Source organism: Monodon monoceros, unplaced genomic scaffold (assembly GCF_005190385.1).
Source record: "Monodon monoceros isolate NGI ecotype Baffin Bay Population unplaced genomic scaffold, NGI_Narwhal_1 Super_Scaffold_7, whole genome shotgun sequence".
In the NCBI taxonomy this organism is placed as follows: Eukaryota; Metazoa; Chordata; class Mammalia; order Artiodactyla; family Monodontidae; genus Monodon; species Monodon monoceros.
The window spans coordinates 55,208,357-55,226,503 of NW_021703784.1; the positions used below are offsets into that span (position 1 = coordinate 55,208,357).

The 18,147-nt window shown below is 53.2% G+C and overlaps 1 protein-coding gene across 5 annotated transcripts in view; it reads left to right on the top strand.

Annotated features, from left to right (window-relative positions):
* Positions 1-18,147, top strand: part of GDPD5 (glycerophosphodiester phosphodiesterase domain containing 5) — a 90,280-nt gene that overhangs the window by 60,107 nt on the left and 12,026 nt on the right. For 2 of the 5 annotated variants that reach the window (XM_029207712.1, XM_029207714.1), the window contains 6 exons: positions 279-382; positions 4,178-4,271; positions 4,920-4,979; positions 14,340-14,438; positions 14,746-14,839; positions 15,218-15,363. In XM_029207712.1, coding sequence (XP_029063545.1) covers positions 279-382; positions 4,178-4,271; positions 4,920-4,979; positions 14,340-14,438; positions 14,746-14,839; positions 15,218-15,363 — 597 coding nt within the window. Of the gene's footprint in view, positions 1-278; positions 383-4,177; positions 4,272-4,336; positions 4,564-4,919; positions 4,980-10,315; positions 14,439-14,745; positions 14,840-15,217; positions 15,364-18,147 lie in introns of those variants that run through there. The other 3 variants (XM_029207715.1, XM_029207716.1, XM_029207711.1) reach the window with 3 other exon arrangements.

Sequence of the window (18,147 nt, forward strand, 5' to 3'; positions counted from 1 at the left end):
TCACCCTCCCAGTGTGAAGGCTTAGGCAGATATGGCCTTTGCTCCTGCAGCACAAGGGGCCCAGCTCTGGCTCCCCACTGTTTTGTGACTTGGGGCTCAGTGATGTTGGATAGGTCACTTCCCTCTCTGAACCTCAGGTCCCCACCCGTGTGAAGAGGGCAGTGATCCCTGCCTGGCAGCGGGGCTACAAAGGGGGAGGGGTGGGACCATGCTGGGTGGAGGTGGCCTGGGGCCATCCCTGCCCCACTTGACCCCTTTTCCTCGTTTGGCCCCTCCAGTGGGAGCGCCTCTGGTTTCTGCTTCTCACCTTGACCTTCGGCCTCACGCTCACCTGGCTGTACTTCTGGTGGGAAGTCCACAACGATTACGATGAATTCAACTGGTGAGTGGGTATCAGGGGGCGGGGGCCTGGGGCCTGGTCATCTGGCGGCTGAGACCGGGACGGGGCTTGGGTTTGAGTCTCTCTCCTGGGCTGGTCCTCAGGGCTCTGCCACCACTGGTCACCAAATCTCTGTATAGCCTTGGGGGACACAGTCCTCTGGAGAGAACAGAGGCTTAGCGAAGAGCTGAGTGAGACCTCCTCCCTCGCGCTGCTGTCATGAAAATAGGAATGTAAGATGGGGGCAGGGCTCAGCTGGGGGCTGGGACCCCTGACCCCTTTGTAGACAAGGACTCCAAGGCCCAAAGAGACCAAGGCCTCAGCAGACAAGGTGGCCCCAGACCCCAGGCCTCCTAACTCCCTGAGCAGGGCCTTGGGCAGGGCTGGTAGGTGGTTCTAGGAAAGCTCAGGGTCCTTTGTGGACAGCAGCCTCGGGTCCAAGGGCAGAGCTGAGGCTGGTACCCGGGTGCACGAGGGCACCTGTTTCTTCCTCACCCCCACCCCCCCACTGTCTGCCTTTGTTAAACAGTGAAAGGCACAGAGGAGGGGACGTTCCCTCGGTTCTAGTGGGAACTCCCCCATTGACAGGTGTGGAAACTGAGGCCCAAGTTCACACAACCAGTTGGGGGCAGAGTTGGGGCTTGGCAGCCAGTGCTCCCTGTCCATCCAGTGCTGCCTTTTCCTTTTGGTTAGAAGTTCAGGGACTTCTCTGGTGGCGCAGTGGTTGAGAGTCCGCCTGCCAATGCAGGGGACACGGGTTCGAGCCCTGGTCCAGGAAGATCCCCCATGCCGCGGAGCAACTAAGCCCGTGCGCCACCACTACTGAGCCTGCGCTCTCGAACCTGCGAGCCATGACTACTGAGCCCGCGTCCCACAACTACTGAAGCCCGCACGCCTACAGCCCGTGCTCCGCAACAAGAGAAGCCACCACAGTGAGAAGCCCGCGCACCACAATGAAGCATAGCCCCCGCTTGCTACAACTAGAGAAAGCCCACGTGCAGCAACGAAGAACCAACGCAGCCAAAAATAAATAAATTCAAAATAAATAAATCAAAAAGAAAGAAGTTCAGCTCAGTGTGACCATGGGCACATAAGTGTGAGTCCTCAGTAACTGACCTCATCAGGTCTTCCTGAGGATGAAATAAGATGATGGACCTGAGAGGGCTCCAAGCTCACCTAAACCTGAGGGCTGCTTCCTGGGAGGCCGAATCTCCAGCTGGTGGCCATTATGTTAGAATTTAGGATTTCTGGACTCTGGGCTTCTGAAGGGCTGTGGTTCTAGGATTTTGTGATGATCCTAAGATTCGGTTCACGGAGCCTGAGCATCCACTCCCCTCTGCATGGCAGTGCTGTGCTTCTGTTATTAATGAGCTCAATAAAGGACCGGCTGCCGTCCCGCCGCAGCCCAGCAAGATGAGCCGGAGCCCCAGCCGAGTCCCAGAGGTGGCCCCTGGCCTTTATTAAATGCCATAAATCAATTATTCATCCTTCAGGTATCCAAAGCACAGGCACTGCTGTGGGCAAATGGGAACAGTCTCTGCTGGCCCTCGACTGTAGACCCTGGACACTTCTGCTGAACTGCAGGTCTGCTGCCCAGGTGATGGTCTACCCCCAACATGTACAGAAGGAGAAGCTAAGGCCCAGAGAGGGGTAGGACTCACCCAGGGCCACACAACCATTTGGTGCCAAATACACATACTGGGGACAGTCGAGGAGACTGAGGCTCAGAGAGGTTAAATAGCCTTTCCAAAGTCACACAGCAAGATGCAGTCAGATCTGGGACAGGGACTTGAGCCTTCCTGACTGTATCATGCTGTCCACGGAGCTACCCCACTCTGCAGAGAGTGAGCTCCCTGTCACTGGGCAGCTCAAGCAGAGGACGGATGCCTGCCCTGTCGAAGAGGCTGCAGAGGGAAGGGCTGCCTGGGGCTTAGGGATGGCCTGAGGACCTGCAGCTCCCCCACCCTGTCACCTCAGTTTCTTGGAGTCGGTGCTGAGATTCAGGAGCCCCTGGCCTGGTCCTCAGGGTCTAGAGAGTCTCCGGGGATAGCTCATGAAGCAAGAGAAGGTGAGTGAGACCGAGGTGGTCAGGGTTAGACAGGGAAAGCCAGGAAGGGACCATCTGGGCTGTTGCCTTCCAGTGGGGGCTCCCTGCCAAAAGTGGAGCCAGAACACTTTGCAGGAGTAGTCGCCAGGGCCGGGGCATGCCCTTCTTTGGGCCTCAGTTTCCCCAACAGATTTTCCACTGGGATCTGAGGGTGAGGGCCAGGGGAGGGCAGATGCCCCATAGTGTCCTCCTGGTGTCCCCTCCCAGCCCCCTGCCCAGGCCCAAGATGGCAGCAGGCCTGAAGCTGCCTGGCGCCGGCTCAGTTTCTCTGACGACGTGTGCAAGTTGCTGCCTTCTCTGAGCCTCAGTTTCCCCAATTGTACAGGGAGGATATGGGTGGTTCAGTCTCCTGGAGAGCAGCTAAGTAGCATCTATCAGGAACCTTAAAAAGTTCATTCTCTTTGGCCCTGTAATCCTATTTGTAGGAGTCTATCCTGAGGAAATAATTGATAATACAGAAAGGTATGTGCAAAAAAAAAATTGTGTTAATTTATGATAGTGAATAATTGGAAACTATTAATTGTCGTTAGTAGGAAGTTGGCTTCATATGGTACATTAATTCAATAGAAGGCCACGTGACTATTAAAAAACTCACATTTCCTCAGGATTTTAGTGACTTCAGTAAATGCTTGTGTTAATTAGAAGCAGAGAACTGAGTACTTACCATGTTCCTCACCTCACTTCATCCTCAGGAAACACTATGAAGGGCACTTTGTTATCCCCATCCTGTAGGTAAGGAAACTAAGGCTCAGGGAAGTCAGGTATTACATTTTATCAATCCTAAGACCTCATCTTTTCACATGTTAACATTGAAATTGAGATGAATGTCACAATCAATGGCATCTTAGATTCAGGGGAGCCTGTCACCTCCACAGAGTCCTGCAAGCCAGGGGATTTGAATCTGCGTGTGCCTCCCTCCAACGCCTGAACTCTGACTGCTGTGCTGTACGCAGCGGGGTCCCGGCTTTGCTGTTTACACAAATATATAAGCGGGGTTGGTGGCGCAGTGGTGCAGAATCTGCCTGCCAATGTAGGGCACACGCATTCGAGCCCTGGTCCGGGAAGATCCCACATGCCGCGGAGCAACTAAGCCCATGTGCCACAACTACTGAGCCTGCACTCTAGAGCCCGCGAGCCACAACTGCTGAGCCCGTGTGCTGCAACTACTGAAGCCCATGCTCCTAGAGCCCGTGCTCTGCAAGAAGAGAAGCCACCGCAATGAGAAGCTGCACACCACAATGAAGAGTAGCCCCTGCTCGCCGCAACTAGAGAAAGCCTGCGTGCAGCAACGAAGACCTAATGCAGCCATAAATAAATAAATAAATAAACAAACAATAAATTTATAAAAAACCAGCCTTCTTAAAAAAAAAAAAAATATATATATATATATATATATATATAAGCAGAGGGGGGAACCCACTGGAAGGAGTCAGCAAAGTTTTGGTGATGGTTACTTCTGTGCAGTAGAATTAAGGGGAATTGTCTTCTTGTTTATGCTTCTTGGCATGCCCAGGTGTCCCCCATGAGCCATCCAGAGGCTGACCTATGACCAGGGAGACAATGACCTTCTCACTGAGTGGGCAGGGCCGGGTCACTGAGCGGGCCACGTGAGAGCTGAGAGCTGGCCGGCCCGAGGGAGCGTCCTGGCTCCCTGGTGGAGGTGTGACCCTTGCCCCTTCTCCTCCTGGCAGGTACCTCTACAACCGCACGGGCTACTGGAGCGACTGGTCCGTGCCCATCCTCATGACCACAGCAGCCGCCTTCACTTACGTCGCAGGCCTCCAGGTACGTGGGGCTGTCTCAGAGGGCAGGTGGCCCTGTGCCCAGGGGAAGGGAGACCTGGCCTGTGCTGGGCTGACGGAGGGGCCCGCCCTGGTCTGAGGAGGGCAGCTGGCTTTTCTCCTGGCTGCTGGGGCTTGGTTCCTTCAAGGAGGGAGGTCCTCTTGCTTTGCCCCATCCTGGCATGTTCTCCCCCACCCCCGTGGAGCATCCCGCTGTTAGGCCCCACTGCAGACTTCCTCTTCCAGGAACTTCTGCTGTGGTTGCTGCTCCCAATACGCTACTCCCTCAGACTCAGGTTAGTCCCCAGGCTGGACTGGGGCATCCTGGGGGACAAGGCTGAAGTCTGCTTCAGAATCCTGGAGCCTGGAACTCCCAAAACACTAATTAGGCAGTCCAAGTGAAGCAGGGCCCAGTGACCTCTTGAGGGAAAAATCCTAGAGGAGAAGGAGCCTGGAGGCCTGGAATAATCTGGGAGGAGGCCAGGCTTGGGCTGGGCTGGGCAGGGCTGGGCATTCCCATCGCCTTCAGGGAGGTTTGCTGACTGGCTGAGCCGGGCCCAGAGAGCAGTGGGGAGCAGGGTGTCTGGGGAACTGGCAGAAACCTCCAGGTCACACCTGGTGCCTGACTCTAGCCCTGTGGGCCCCCGTTCAGGTCCTGGCACTGTGTCACATTGCCGTGGGGCAGCAGATGAACCTCCACTGGCTGCACAAGGTAAGGGCTGCCTCCGTGGGGGCCTAGGGAGGAGCGGGGAGGCCGGAGGCCGCAGCAGCAGAGGAAGAACCCGGACACATCTTCCCTCTCCTGCATCGTGATTATAATTGTTCTAGTAGCTAACACTGAGAACTCACTGTGTGCCCAGCACTGTTCTCGCGGTCTAGACTGTATTAACTCATTTAACCCTCACAGCAGCCCTGCGACGTTAGGTACTGTTATGATCCCATTTTGCAGTTGGGAAAACTGAGGTACAAAGAGGTTAAGTAACTCACCCAAGGTCTCCCACTTAATAGGTGGAGGGTCCAGGATCTTAGCTCTGCAGCCGTGCGCTCAACCAGCACAGGTCACAGCTCTGGCCCTCTGGCTGGCTCTGCCTTCGGTCTCACCCTCTCCTCTTCAGTGAGCTCCTTTTAAAACTCTGATCCAGTGATATTTCTCCCAATTTAAAGCCCTTCCCACCATTTCCATTGCTCCCAGGGTGATCCAAACTCCCCCACCTGGCATTAAGGCTCTGCGTGACTTGGCCCCAGCTGAGGTCTCCCAGCTGCTCTCATGCGACTGTCACCCTCAGCTTCTGCCACATGAGACATCTCAGGCCCTCCCGGCATGTCTGCCTCTTCTCTGCTTTACCCCTTCACTCCTCCCTTTCTGTCTCTTTTGGACCCTTCCTTGGTTCTCCTCCCCACCTACACAAGACTTCTCAGGCTCCCCCAGCACCCTCAGGCTCCCCTGCCACAGTCCTGACATCTCATTGTCCATTTCCATCTGGCTTCCTGACCCCAGCCGTGCCTGGTCTGGGAGCTCCGTGCAGGCCAGAACTGACTTTCCATCTCCATGTCCCTGGTGCGCCACGCAGGACTGGGCCCAAAGCAAAGAGGCTTCATACGTTGCAGAGCCTTGGCTCTCTTGCTTACTGTTGGTGGCACGCATGGTGCTGAATACATGTGGCTGATGCCTGCTCTTTCTGAGGGCCTAGCGGGTGCAGGGGTGGCACAGAGCTGACCAAGAGAGAGCCTCTCCCTCCCAGGAACACCTGGGCCTTGGAGGAAAGGACGGGCCACCTCTTTTCCTAGAGCCTGACTCAGAGTGAGCATGCCATTTAGGAAGGGGCAGAAATGTCCAGAAATAACCACGAGCCCATGAGATGGGTCCAGAGTGACTCTGAGGGGAGGTGCTCACTTCCAGCTAGAAAGATACGAAGCAGGAACCGGAAGAAGGATGTGGTGAGCTCCAGTTGGGCTTCGTGGAGCGGGAGGTGCCTGTGGGCCTCCAGGGGGGCCTCTGAGATCGGGAACTGAGGAGTTAGATCCGGGGAACTGAAATCTTGGAGGGATGAAGAGCAGTGAGCCATGGGACTTCCCTGGTAGCGCAGTGGGTAAGAATCCGCCTGCCAGTGCTGTATACACAGGTTCGATCCCTGGTCCAGGAAGATCCCACATGCCACGGAGCAACTAAGCCCGTGCACCACAACCACTGAGCCTGCGCTCTAGAGCCCGCGAGCCACAACTACTGAGCCCGCGAGCCACAACTACTGAAGCCCACGTGCCTAGAGCCCACGCACCGCAACGAAGAGTAGCCCCCACTCGCCAGAGAAAGCCTGCACACAGCAACAAAGACCCAACGCAGCCAAAAAAAAAGCAGTGAGCTGCCTCTGGTCCCCTCCCACCTTCCTCCTGCTTGTCACTCTTTCCTAAGATCTCCTCTGGGCTTCTGAAGTCCCCTCTGTGAGGGACTTTCTTCTCCCAGCTACAAAGCTGACACTTTGAAAGAACTGCACCGGCTGGCACCCCAGGTCGGGCTGGCGCACACCGCAGCCACCTCCTCTAGGGCACGCCTGGCTCTCGGCAGGCCAGGGCGCACCTGCTTGATCCCAGTGGAGAGGCGTCCGGAGGCCCGAGCTAGCCAGGGCAGCAGATCAGTGCACGGAGTCCTCTCCTGGGGGAAGGGGGCTCAGGTCGCTTCATCTGCACTGGTGCCAGCTCCCAGGGTGCCAGTCCTGTCTCCCTCTCCCCTCTGATCCCTCCCAAGAGATGTCAGCACGAGGAACGTCCTTCCTGCCGGAGATGATCCATAGCTGGACCCACTGCACCTGGAGGGAAGGAGTTCCCTGGGGCTCAGTATTCAAACAGGGGCTAGAACTTCTACCCTTCTGTTTCCAAGATTCTATCATTTGATTCTAAGATTTTTTTTTTTTTTTTTTTTTTTTTTGCGGTACGCGGGCCTCTCACTGTTGTGGCCTCTCCCGCCGCGGAGCACAGGCTCCGGACGCGCAGGCTCAGCGGCCATGGCTCACGGGCCCAGCCGCTCCGCCGCATGTGGGATCTTCCCAGACCAGGGCACGAACCCGCGTCCCCTGCATCGGCAGGCGGACTCCCAACCACTGTGCCACCAGGGAAGCCCGATTCTAAGATTTTAAGAAATTCTTATTCTTTTTGGTTTTGTTTTAACCGACTTTTGACCATTAATACATTGACATGGTTCAAAATTACAAAGGTACAAAGAAGTACAAAATGTAAATCTCGCTATTATCTTTCCAGAAATATTTTAAGTACATACAAATGTATGTGTATGTGTGTGTGTGTGTGTATATATATATATATATATGCACACATTTCCTTTTTCTTTAAACACAAGTAGTAGCCTATTATACCCTCTATTTTGCACCTTAAGAAAAAAAATTTGGGGTAGTATTTTTTTTTATTGAAGTATAGTTGAGGTACAATATTATAGAAGTTACAGGTATACAATATAGTGATTCACAATTTTTAAAAATTTATTTATTTTATTTTTATATTTATTTTTGGCTGCATTGAGTCTTCGTTGCTGTGTGCAGGCTTTCTCTAGTTGCCAGGAGCGGGGGCTACTCTTCGTTGCGGTGCACGGGCTTCTCACACAGTGTCTTCTCTTGTTGCGGAGCACGGGCTGTAGAGCGCAGGCTCAGTAGTTGTGGCGCATGCATGGGCTTAGTTGCCCCGCGGCATGTGGAATCTTCCCGGACCAGGGCTCGAACGCGTGTCCCCTGCATTGGCAGGCGGATTCTTCACCACTGCGCCACCAGGGAAGCCCCTGATTCACGATTTTTGAAGGTTATGCTCCATTTATAGTTACTATAAAATATTGGCTACATTCCCTGTGTTGTACAATGTATCATCATAGCTTATTTTATACATAACAGTTTTATGCATAACAGTTAATCCCCTACCCCCATCATGCCCCTCCCCGCTCTCTCTCCCCACAGAAAACTCTTGGAGCTCCCTCCCCTTCAGTACAATAGGAGCATTCCCATCGGTGTCCATCCCTTGCTCCTGTCCCACCATCTAATCCCTAGCTCCCGAGGTATCTAGCCAGTCCCCTGTTGCTGGGCCTGATCAACATCCCATTTAACTTTCAGTTCCCTGGTAGCACAGTGTGGCACGGACCTGTGTGGGGAATCGCTGGGTAACGAGTGTGTACTTTTGTAATTCGGATAGTTCCTGCCAAACTGCCTCCTTGCCAGGTGCCACCAATTCATGCTCCGTCAGTAATGTATGATTGTGCCTATAAAATCACCCTTGCACATAAAGTGTTCAGGGATTTCCTGACTTTGCCAGTCCCAATGGGTGAAAATGGTACCTTAGTGTAGTGTTTTCTTTTTTTTTTATAAATTTATTTTATGTATTTTTTATTTTTGGCTGCATTGGGTCTTTGTTGCTGCGCACGGGCTTTCTCGAGTTGCAGCAAGTGGGGGCCACTCTTCGTTGCGGTGCGCGGGTCCCTCACTGCTGTGCCTTCTCTTGTTGCGGAGCACAGGCTCTAGGCGCGCGGGCTTCAGTAGTTGTGGCTTGCAGACTCTAGAGCGCAGGCTCAGTAGTTGTGGCTCACGGGCTCCAGAGCGCAGGCTCAGTAGTTGTGGCCCACGGGCTTAGTTGCTCCGTGGTATGTGGGATCTTCCCGGACCAGGGCACGAACCCGTGTCCCCTGCATTGGCAGGTGTATTACCAACCACTGCACCACCAGGGAAGCCCTAGTGTTTTCTTTTCATTAATTTTTATTGGAGTATAGTTGATTTACAGTGTTGTGTTAGTTTCTGCCGTACAGCAGAGTGAATCAGTCATACATATTACATATATCCACTCTTTTAGATTCTTTTCCCATAGAGGTCATTACAGAGTATTGAGTAGAGTTCCCTGTGCTGTACAGTATGTTCTTATTAGTTATCTATTTCATATATGGTAGTGTGTATATGCCAATCCCAATCTCCCAATTTATCCCTCCCTGCCTTCCCCCCCTTGGTAACCGTAAGTTTGTTTTCTACATCTGTGATGCTATTTTTGTTTTGTAAATAAGTTCATTTGTACCATTTTTTTAGATTCCACACATAAGCGGTATCATATGTCTGGCTTTCTCTTTCTGACTTGCTTCACTCAGAGTGACAATCTCCAGGTCCATCCATGTCACTGCAAATGGCACTATTTCATTCTTTTTAATGGCTGAGTAATATTCCATTGTATATATGTACCACATCTTCTTTATCCATTCATCCGTCAGTGGGCGTTTAGGTTGCTTCCATGTCTTGGCTATTGTAAATAGTGCTGCAATGAACGTTGGGGTGCATGTACCTTTTCAAATTATGGTTTTCTCTGGATATACACCCAGGAGTGGGATTGCTGGATCATATGGTGACTATTTTTAGTTTTTTAAGAGATGTCCATACTGTGTAGTTTTTTTTTGGCTGCGTTGGGTCTCCGTTGCTGCACACAGGCTTTCTCTACTTGTGGTGAGCGGGGGCTACTCTTCGTTGCGGTGTGCGGGCTTCTCATTGCGGTGGCTTCTCTTGTTGCAGAACACGGGCTCTAGGCACACGGGCTACAGTAGTTGCAGCATGCGGGCTCAGTAGTTGTAGCTCACGGGCTCTAGAGTGCAGGCTCAGTAGTTGTGGTGCACGGGCTTAGTTGCTCTGCGGCATGTGGGATCTTCCCGGACCAGGCATCGAACCCGTGTCCCCTGCACCGGCAGGCGGATTCCTAACCATTGCGCCACCAGGGAAGTCCCAAACATTCATTCATCCATTCATCTGGCTGCGCCGGGTCTTAGTTGCAGCATGCGGGATCTAGTCCCCTGACCAGGGATCAAATCTGGGCCCCCTGCATTGGGAGCGCAGAGTCTTAACCACTGGACCACCAGGGAAAGTCCCTCCATACTGTGTAGTTTTTTTTTTGTTTTTTTTTTTTTTGCGGTACGCGGGCCTCTCACTGCTGTGGCCGCTCCCGTTGCGGAGCACCGGCTCCGGATGCGCAGGCTCAGCGGCCATGGCTCACGGGCCCAGCCGCTCCGCGGCACGTGGGATCCTCCTCGACCCAGGCATGAACCCACATCCCCTGCATCGGCAGGCGGACTCTCAACCACTGCGCCACCAGGGAAGCCCATACTGTGTAGTTTTAATTTGCATTTCCCTTATGATGAGTTAGGTTCAGCATCTTTCGTCTGCTTAAGTCATTGACATTTCCTTTTCTATAAACTGTCTCCTCATATCATTTGCCCTTTTTGCTGTGAGGTTTGCTTTTTGCTTATTAACTTGCAGGAGCTCTTTATAGATTTGGAAAATGAGGCCTTTGGCCGATGAACTGCAAATCATCCTTCCTAGTTGTCATTCATCTTTTGACTTTGCTTGTTGTATTTTTGCCACAGGAATTTTTTTATCCTTAAGGATTTTTTATGCTTAGGGATTCTGTCATCTCTTATGGCTCCTGGGTTTCGTGTCAGAAAAGTCTTTCCCACTCCAAGATTATAAAAAATTTCTCTGTGGTATCATTTGGTAATTATGTTTCTACTTTTTTTTAACATTTAACTTTGTTGTCCTTTTGAAAGTTATTTTAGGGTACAATGTGATCTTACTTTGTGCTTTTTAGGTGGCTTCTCAGTCCCAGCTCTCTGTTGAGTAACCCATCCTTTCCACTCTAATTTGAGATGCCACTTTTATCATATACTAAATATTTTTATGTATTTAAATCTGTTTCTAAGCTTTTTATTTACTTTCATTTATCCCTCTGGTCCTATACCAGTACCATACTTAATGCTATATAGTTTTTTGGTTTTTGTTTTTGGTTTTTTTTGCGGTACGCGGGCCTCTCACTGTTGTGGCCTCTCCCGTTGCGGAGCACAGGCTCCGGACGCACAGGCTCAGCGGCCATGGCTCGCAGGCCCAGCTGCTCCGTGGCATGTGGGATCCTCCCGGACCGGGGCACGAACCCGTGTCCCCTGCATCGGCAGGCGGACTCTCAACCACTGCGCCACCAGGGAAGCCCCAATGCTATATAGTTTCATGCTATGTTTTCATCACAATCTTTATTCTGAGAGTCTCCAGTTCCCCCCGAATCCTGAGGAGGGGAGGGCTGGAGGACAGAGGGCCTCTGGGCAGTGCGGGGAGGGAGCTGTTTGCGGCAGGCTGGGTACTGTGAGTGGATCTGGATGTCCACTTGGGGCCCTTCCCCCTCCTCCCCGGTCCTCCCAAAGCTCCTATTTCCCAGAAATCCCTCCCAGGTGAGCCTCCAGGAAAAGTCCAGGGGTCCAGGACGTGAAGAAGAAGGTGGAAGGGTACTTGGGGGCTTTGAAGTAAATAGGAGGTGGTCTCCCTGAGATACCACCCCCTCCTACCCCACCTACCACCCCAGCATCAGTTCAGGTGCCACCGCTGTGAGGGGCTTTGATCACAGCTCCCACCTCCCTAGGCCGTCCCCATCAGCACCCCCAGTGAATCCAGACTTCCTTCCAAACAACCAGCCCAGGCTCCACAGTTCTTCCTGGTGTCTAGCCTCTATCCCTCTAGTTGCGGTTTAGGAAGGCACATTCATCCTGCGTGTCAGGTACGGTGCCACAGCCATCATTTATTGGGTTACATGTGAGGGGCTTTCCACACTGTATTTCATTTACTGCTTGAAATAATCCTGTTTATTTGATATCATGTCCACTTTTAAAAGTTATTCCACTAACATTTAGTAAGCACTCATTATTTTGGTGCCAGCCATGGTGCTGAGCATTTCTCTTGCATTTTCTCATTTATCTTTCCAAATCCCTTTCAGGTGGGCGCTCAGTCTCCAATTTCACAGCTCAGGAAACATGCTTTGAGAAGTTAACCACCCCCATTAGGCACAGTCACCGAGGGATGTGACATAAGTGGGTCCCTGAACCCTGGGCCAATCTGCCACTTAGACCACAGAACCCAGATTCCAGCTACCCCCACCAACCTGTTGGCAGAGCTGGTTTCCAACTCCTCCGGGTCCCAGCACCCGGGCAAGGCTCACTGAATGAACGGACGTAGCTCCTGTATCCTCCACCCCTCCCGCTGTCGTCACAAACCACAGTGCCTCCAGCACAGAAAACCAGAGACCGCTTTCTCAGAGGCTTCCCCTGGGCCTTCTGGGTGGGATGTATCCTTTCCAGTCAGACTTGAGGAAGGGTGGTAGAGTTGTTGGGAGTCAGCGCTGTTATCGTGGCTTAAGGACACGGCGTGTGTGTGGGGAAATCCCACAGAACTTGACCACTGCAGTAATGCTGTGGAGCATAAGGTTGCCACTACAGCCACTGCAGAATTCAGAGAGGATAAAATTTTTCATTGCATTAGGATCCTTGGAAATCAGTTTTATTACAAGTATTTCCACTAGCAGTTAAATACTGTAATAAAATGCTCAGAGGTGACCCTTCAAAGATGCTTGCTATGGCCTGGAGGGCAGCAGGGGGCAGGGAGCCTGCGTGTTGGGGTGGGGGGGGGTTGGGAGGATGCTCAGGGATGCTTAGGACACTTGTGGGCTCCCTCCACTGCAGTGTGACATCCCAGAAAGAGCACAACCTCCGAGACGGGCAGAATGGGGTTTGCTCCTGAATCTGCCCCCCTTCAAAGCTACGTGACCAAGCAAACCCTTAGGCTCTCTGAGCCCCATTTTCCTATGTGTAAAATGAAGATGGTAACATCTCAGCTGGGATTTTACGAGGATAAACGTGAGCAAGCGGAGTGCCTCCCGCAGAGCCAGGCACACTCGGGCCCTCCATGCACCTTCATGTCTTTCATTCCCGTGTCCTCTGGACCGGCATGTCACAGTCCGTAAGAGCTCCTATCCATCTCAGCCTTATTACTGCTTCTTATTGGAACATTTGTTTCCAGGCCGATGGGCTGGAACGACAAACCTCCAAAGGCAAACTTAATCCCAGACGGGGATGAATCTTCCCTGCGTGGCAGGAAACGAAGATGGATCAGCCTCTGTCTCTGCCCTGACGAGCTAGAAACTCAATTTAGAGCTTGTTTGGTCGTTAGAGGGCTCTCACAATGCTGCTGCCTCCAGGAGAGACACTGTCAGAAGAAAAAGAAGGCGAGAGCCCTGCTGGCAAAGAGAGCAGCTGGGAGCAGGCAGTAGGAAGTCAGGAGGGCCGGATGTGGTGGTCTTGGCAGGCGCCTATGGAGAGAGGGGCTGCCGAAGGCTTCGGGGTAGAGGTGTGAGCTGAGTTTTACGAGGCAGGCCTGGCGGTGTGGAGAGGTTGGGCAGAGTGAGATGCAGGGACCCTGGGGGGCTGAGTAACCAGAAACCAGGCATTACTTAGTTTGGGGGAGCGTCTTATGTTACATGACACACTTCAGATCCCATCTGTCCCCAGAGCTTTCCGTCCCATGAAGGTTCCATCTGGTGTTCCGTCAGAGCTGTACTCCTCACTTCCTCTGGGAGGAATTAGAGGCTGGAAGCTAGGAGGCTGAGGCTGAGGCTGAGAGCAGGCCTTGGCAACGGGGCGTGTGGGGCAGACCCCTGCCTCACCTCTGCTCGCTGTAGCCTGAAGGCCAGGCTGGGTGTCAGCCTCCTGCGGGGGGCCTGGCTCCTCAGCCTGCTGCCCTGCAACCTGGGCAGGTCCCCCTGTGCCCCATCTCCTGGGGAGCCTTGGTCTCCTCACCTGTCACGCTGGATGAAAGGTGGCTGGGCAAGGCCTGGGACGGGACCTGCTGGGCTCAGGGAGGCCCCCCATTTGCCGAGTGTATTCCCTCCTCACACCCTGAGCCCTGGGGCCATGCCCCACCTTAGCCCAGCTCCAGCCCACCTGTCTTCTCTCCACCCTCCCTTCTATTTCTCCCACGGTCCCTTCTTCACTGGGTCCACCTGCCTTCTCCTGCCTCTGCTCCTCTCACTGTCCTCTGCACGGCTGCCTCTGGCTTTCTTCCAGTGCCTGCCTCTGCCCTGCTTTGTCCGTCTCTCTTGTACTCTCTACTCTCCCCTTTCCGCCTCTCAGCCTCTAGCTCCGTCTCTCTACCTTTGCTCTCCCTCTCAGACACACTGGGGACCCTTGGGCCGATGGGGCTTTGACACTGCCCTGACCCTCTGGTGGCTCTTCCCCTTCCAGATGGGGCTGGTGGCCATCCTGGTGGCTACGGTGGTGGCCATGTCAGCTGTGGCCCAGCTGTGGGAGGACGAGTGGGAGGTGCTGCTTATCTCCCTGCAGGTGAGTGGGGGTGGGGACGGGGTGGCTGCTTCCCCAGGACCCTCAAAACAAGACAGTGCCTTTATGGTCACTCCCGTTTCTCTAGATCAAGGTCCAGAGGAAGTAGGGAGGGGTCCACATCACATAGCAACTCAGAGGCAGGGAGGGTGCTACAATCCGGGGTACCTGGACTCCCAGTTTCCTCCACTGAAAAATGGAGCCACTTTCCTGCCCCGTGGATAGAGACAGGCCGTAAGGACGTTGGTAACCAGAGGGTCTGGGCACAGCTGGGAGCCAGCAGTCTCTCTTGTCCCTTCCTGCACACAAGGGCACAGCGCCATTCCTGCACATGGGGGCCCTGGTCGCCATCACTGCGCTCTCCTGGATCGTGGCAGGACAGTTTGCCCGCGCAGAGCGATCCTGTAAGTATGACTGGGCAGGACCTACCCTCCGTGTGCCCCAAGTACCAAGGCCAGCTTGTCCTGCCCCCGCCTGGACGTTACCTAGGTAGCCTGGGGATATGGCGCGGCCCTTCCTGTCAGTGTGGGGAGTCCTGGTTCACAGTCCCGGCCTGCAGGTTCCACAGAGGTTGCAGCCTCGGCCTTGTGTGTTTCTTCCTCTCTACACGTCTCTACATGTGTGTGTGACTTAGAGGCCAGGTTCACCTTCCTAGCAAGAATGGGGGATCCTCTTGGTGCAGGGTCCCCTCAAAGCATCTGGGTCCTGACAAGTAGAGGGAGGAGGGATCCAGCACACCCTGCCAAGCTGCCCGGGGCTCATGGTTGGGCCCATGTCTGCAGCCTCCCAGATGGCCATTCTTGGTACCTTCTTCACCGTGGTGTTTGCCCTCTACCTGGCCCCTCTCACCATCTCCTCTCCCTGCATCATGGAGAAAAAGGACCTGGGCCCCAAACCTGCCCTCATCGGCCACCGCGGGGCCCCCATGGTGAGTGCCACTTGTGGGCCCTAAAAACTGGGGTAAGGGGTGGGTGGAGCTGCCATTGCAGAGGGGAGACAGGCAAAAAACCTAAAACCTAACTCCTTGTAAGGAGGAGCTTGCAGGGAAATGTATATAATACACGTAATGTAATAATAGCCACAAGTTTTAGCCCTTTTTGGTGGTGGTGGTGTTGGGGGGTGGGCGTGGGAGGGGTTTAATGGAAAGGGTTGGTGAAAAGGCTGGAGAGTTTCAATGGCATCAAGTCCTGAAGAGCCCGAAGGCATCTGGTTTGAAAGATTTCACTTTCATCCTGAGGGCCCTGGAGAGATGCAGGAGGGTTTTAGGCCAGGCCCAGATACTGCCAGGTTGTAGGTTAGGAAGGCCCAGGAGAGAGAGGGATGCTGGGTGTGGGGAGGAGAGCAGGGCCCAGGGGCTGGGACAAAGCAGCAGAAAAACCCTCCAGGCTGTGCAGGCAAGAGAGCTGGGTGCAGCTCCAAGCCCACTGCTAAAGGAAAACATTTGCACCGGGTGGGACGGAGAGTGGAAGGAGTCAGAGTCAGCACCTGCTCCTTCTCTGCCACCCCTGTGACCCCGCAGTAGGCCCTCCCCTCGAGGGAGTATGCACCAGAGCCAGGCTTCCAGGCCCCGTGGCAGCTGTGGGAGTCAGGGCCTATTCTATCTCCTCTGTGCCTAGTTTGCTCATCTTGTCCCCTGGGATGATGGGAGTGTCTGCACCGTATGGCCACAGGAAGCAAGAGTTAGCATGTGTGATGTGCCCAGATATGAGTCTGGCTCACAGAAAGTAAGAGTTATGCTTTCCTGTTACCTCGGGCAAGCCCTCCTGCTTCTCTAGACTGGGTTTCCTGACCTACAAAAGCCTTGAACTTTGGTTCTCAACAGATGCAGTACCACTCATCACCACCAGGGGGCACTTGAGGGCTCTATGAGAGCTTTTTCTTGGTTGTGGCAGTAGTTGGGAGTTCCATGGTATCGTTGAATTTCAGGGTAGTCTAGGGGGCCTCACGAAGTAAGCATTTAAAGGAGGCGTCACGTCGGACAGGGCTGCAAATCACCATTATTGTGCACATTTCCTAGATAAGGCTCAGAGACCTGCGCCCCTGAGCTGGACCCTGGTGCCCTGTCATCACACCCCATGCTGCTCCTGGCATCTCCTGGAGGCAACCAGCTAGAAAGGCCATGGTTTTGGAGTCAGAGGATCTGGATTTGGGGTCCAGTTTTGCCACATGCTGCCCGTGTGTTTGGCGGGTTGCTGGTTCCCTCCAGGCCTCCCTGCTGCTGGCTTTTGTAAGGATAAATTAGGAGGACAGCCTTCCAGGAGGCAGGGCCCCATATTATAGCTGCTTTTCTTTCCATGACCCGTATTACCCACCCCACCTGCTCTGGAGGCCACAGGACAAGAGGGTGGGGTGTGCTGAGGCAGGAAGCGGGGGCAAAGGGAAGGAGTGGGGTGGCCCCATGTGGATTGTTGTTTAGCAGAAAGATTTCAAACATTCACAGAAGGGGAATGAATAGTATAATGAATCCAACACCACCTTCACCATTTATCAACATTTTGCCATTCTTGTTTCATCTATCGCCCTGCTTTGTCTTTTTTGAAAGCAAATCCCAGGTATTGTATCATTTTATCCATGCTTACTTCAGGATGTATCTCTAATGCATAAAGACCTTAAAAACAGAACTACGCCACACTGCCACTATTACACCTAACCAAATTACTAATCATTCCTTAGTACTATCTAATACTGAATCAGTGTTCAGCTTTACTTTGTCTCAAAAATATCTTTATAATTGTGAAAAATCAGAATCCAAACAGAGTCCGTGTGGTACAGCTGGCTGGGATGTCTTCTAAGTATCTTTTAGTCTATAATAATCTCCCTCCCTTTTTTTCCCCATATGCTGTTTATTTGTTGAAGAAACTGAGTCATTTGTCCTGTAGAATTTCTCCCATTGTGCATCTGGCTGAATGCATCCTGGTGGTGGCCCTTGAGGGGCTGGTGTGGGTGTCGGACACAAGTCCTCCCTGTGTCACTGTGAATGCATGAGTACCAGTGTCTACACCTGTATGTCTGCCTGTGGGAGGTTTTGACTCTGGGTCCACACATCTGTGTGTGGTAAGCCCAGGTGCTCATCCCTGTCTTGGAGATGGTATCTGTGTGCCCTGGACGGGGATGTCCTTCCTATGTGGGTGGCCTGTGTGCATACTTTAATATTTGGTCAGACTGACTCCAAAGTTGGGCCTCTTAACCACAGTGGTCCACCACCATGAGTCTGTGATGACCACACCCACACATGCACACTTCTGACAATACAGCCCTATCTGCCTTTAGGCCTGAGGCAGTAGCAACCCTCTTTCTTAAGGAGGCCAGCACCTAACGCAGGGAGATCTGAGTTTAGAAAGCCTCCAGAAAAGAGATTTTGCCCCTCCCAAACACTTCCTCCTTCCCCCAAGGGTCTTCATGGCCCCTGCTAGGCTCTTTGTGTCTACCCCCAGTCTACCTTCTGCCACGTGGGAGGGGGGTGTTGGTACCTCTCTGGTGGTCACTTGTGGGATGCCTGGCCACAGGGCATTTAGAGGTGACTGAGCAGGAACCCCACCGAGTCCACACCTGGACGCCTCTGTGGGGTCTCACCCAGCCCACTTGACCGGGAGACAAGGCAGCATATCCCCCAAGGCCGCTCTGCCCTGCAGAAAGGGGAAGAAAGGAACTCCCATTTCAGAGACTGCTGACGTCTGTTACCTCAGCTATGAGCTTGGTAATATTAGTCCAT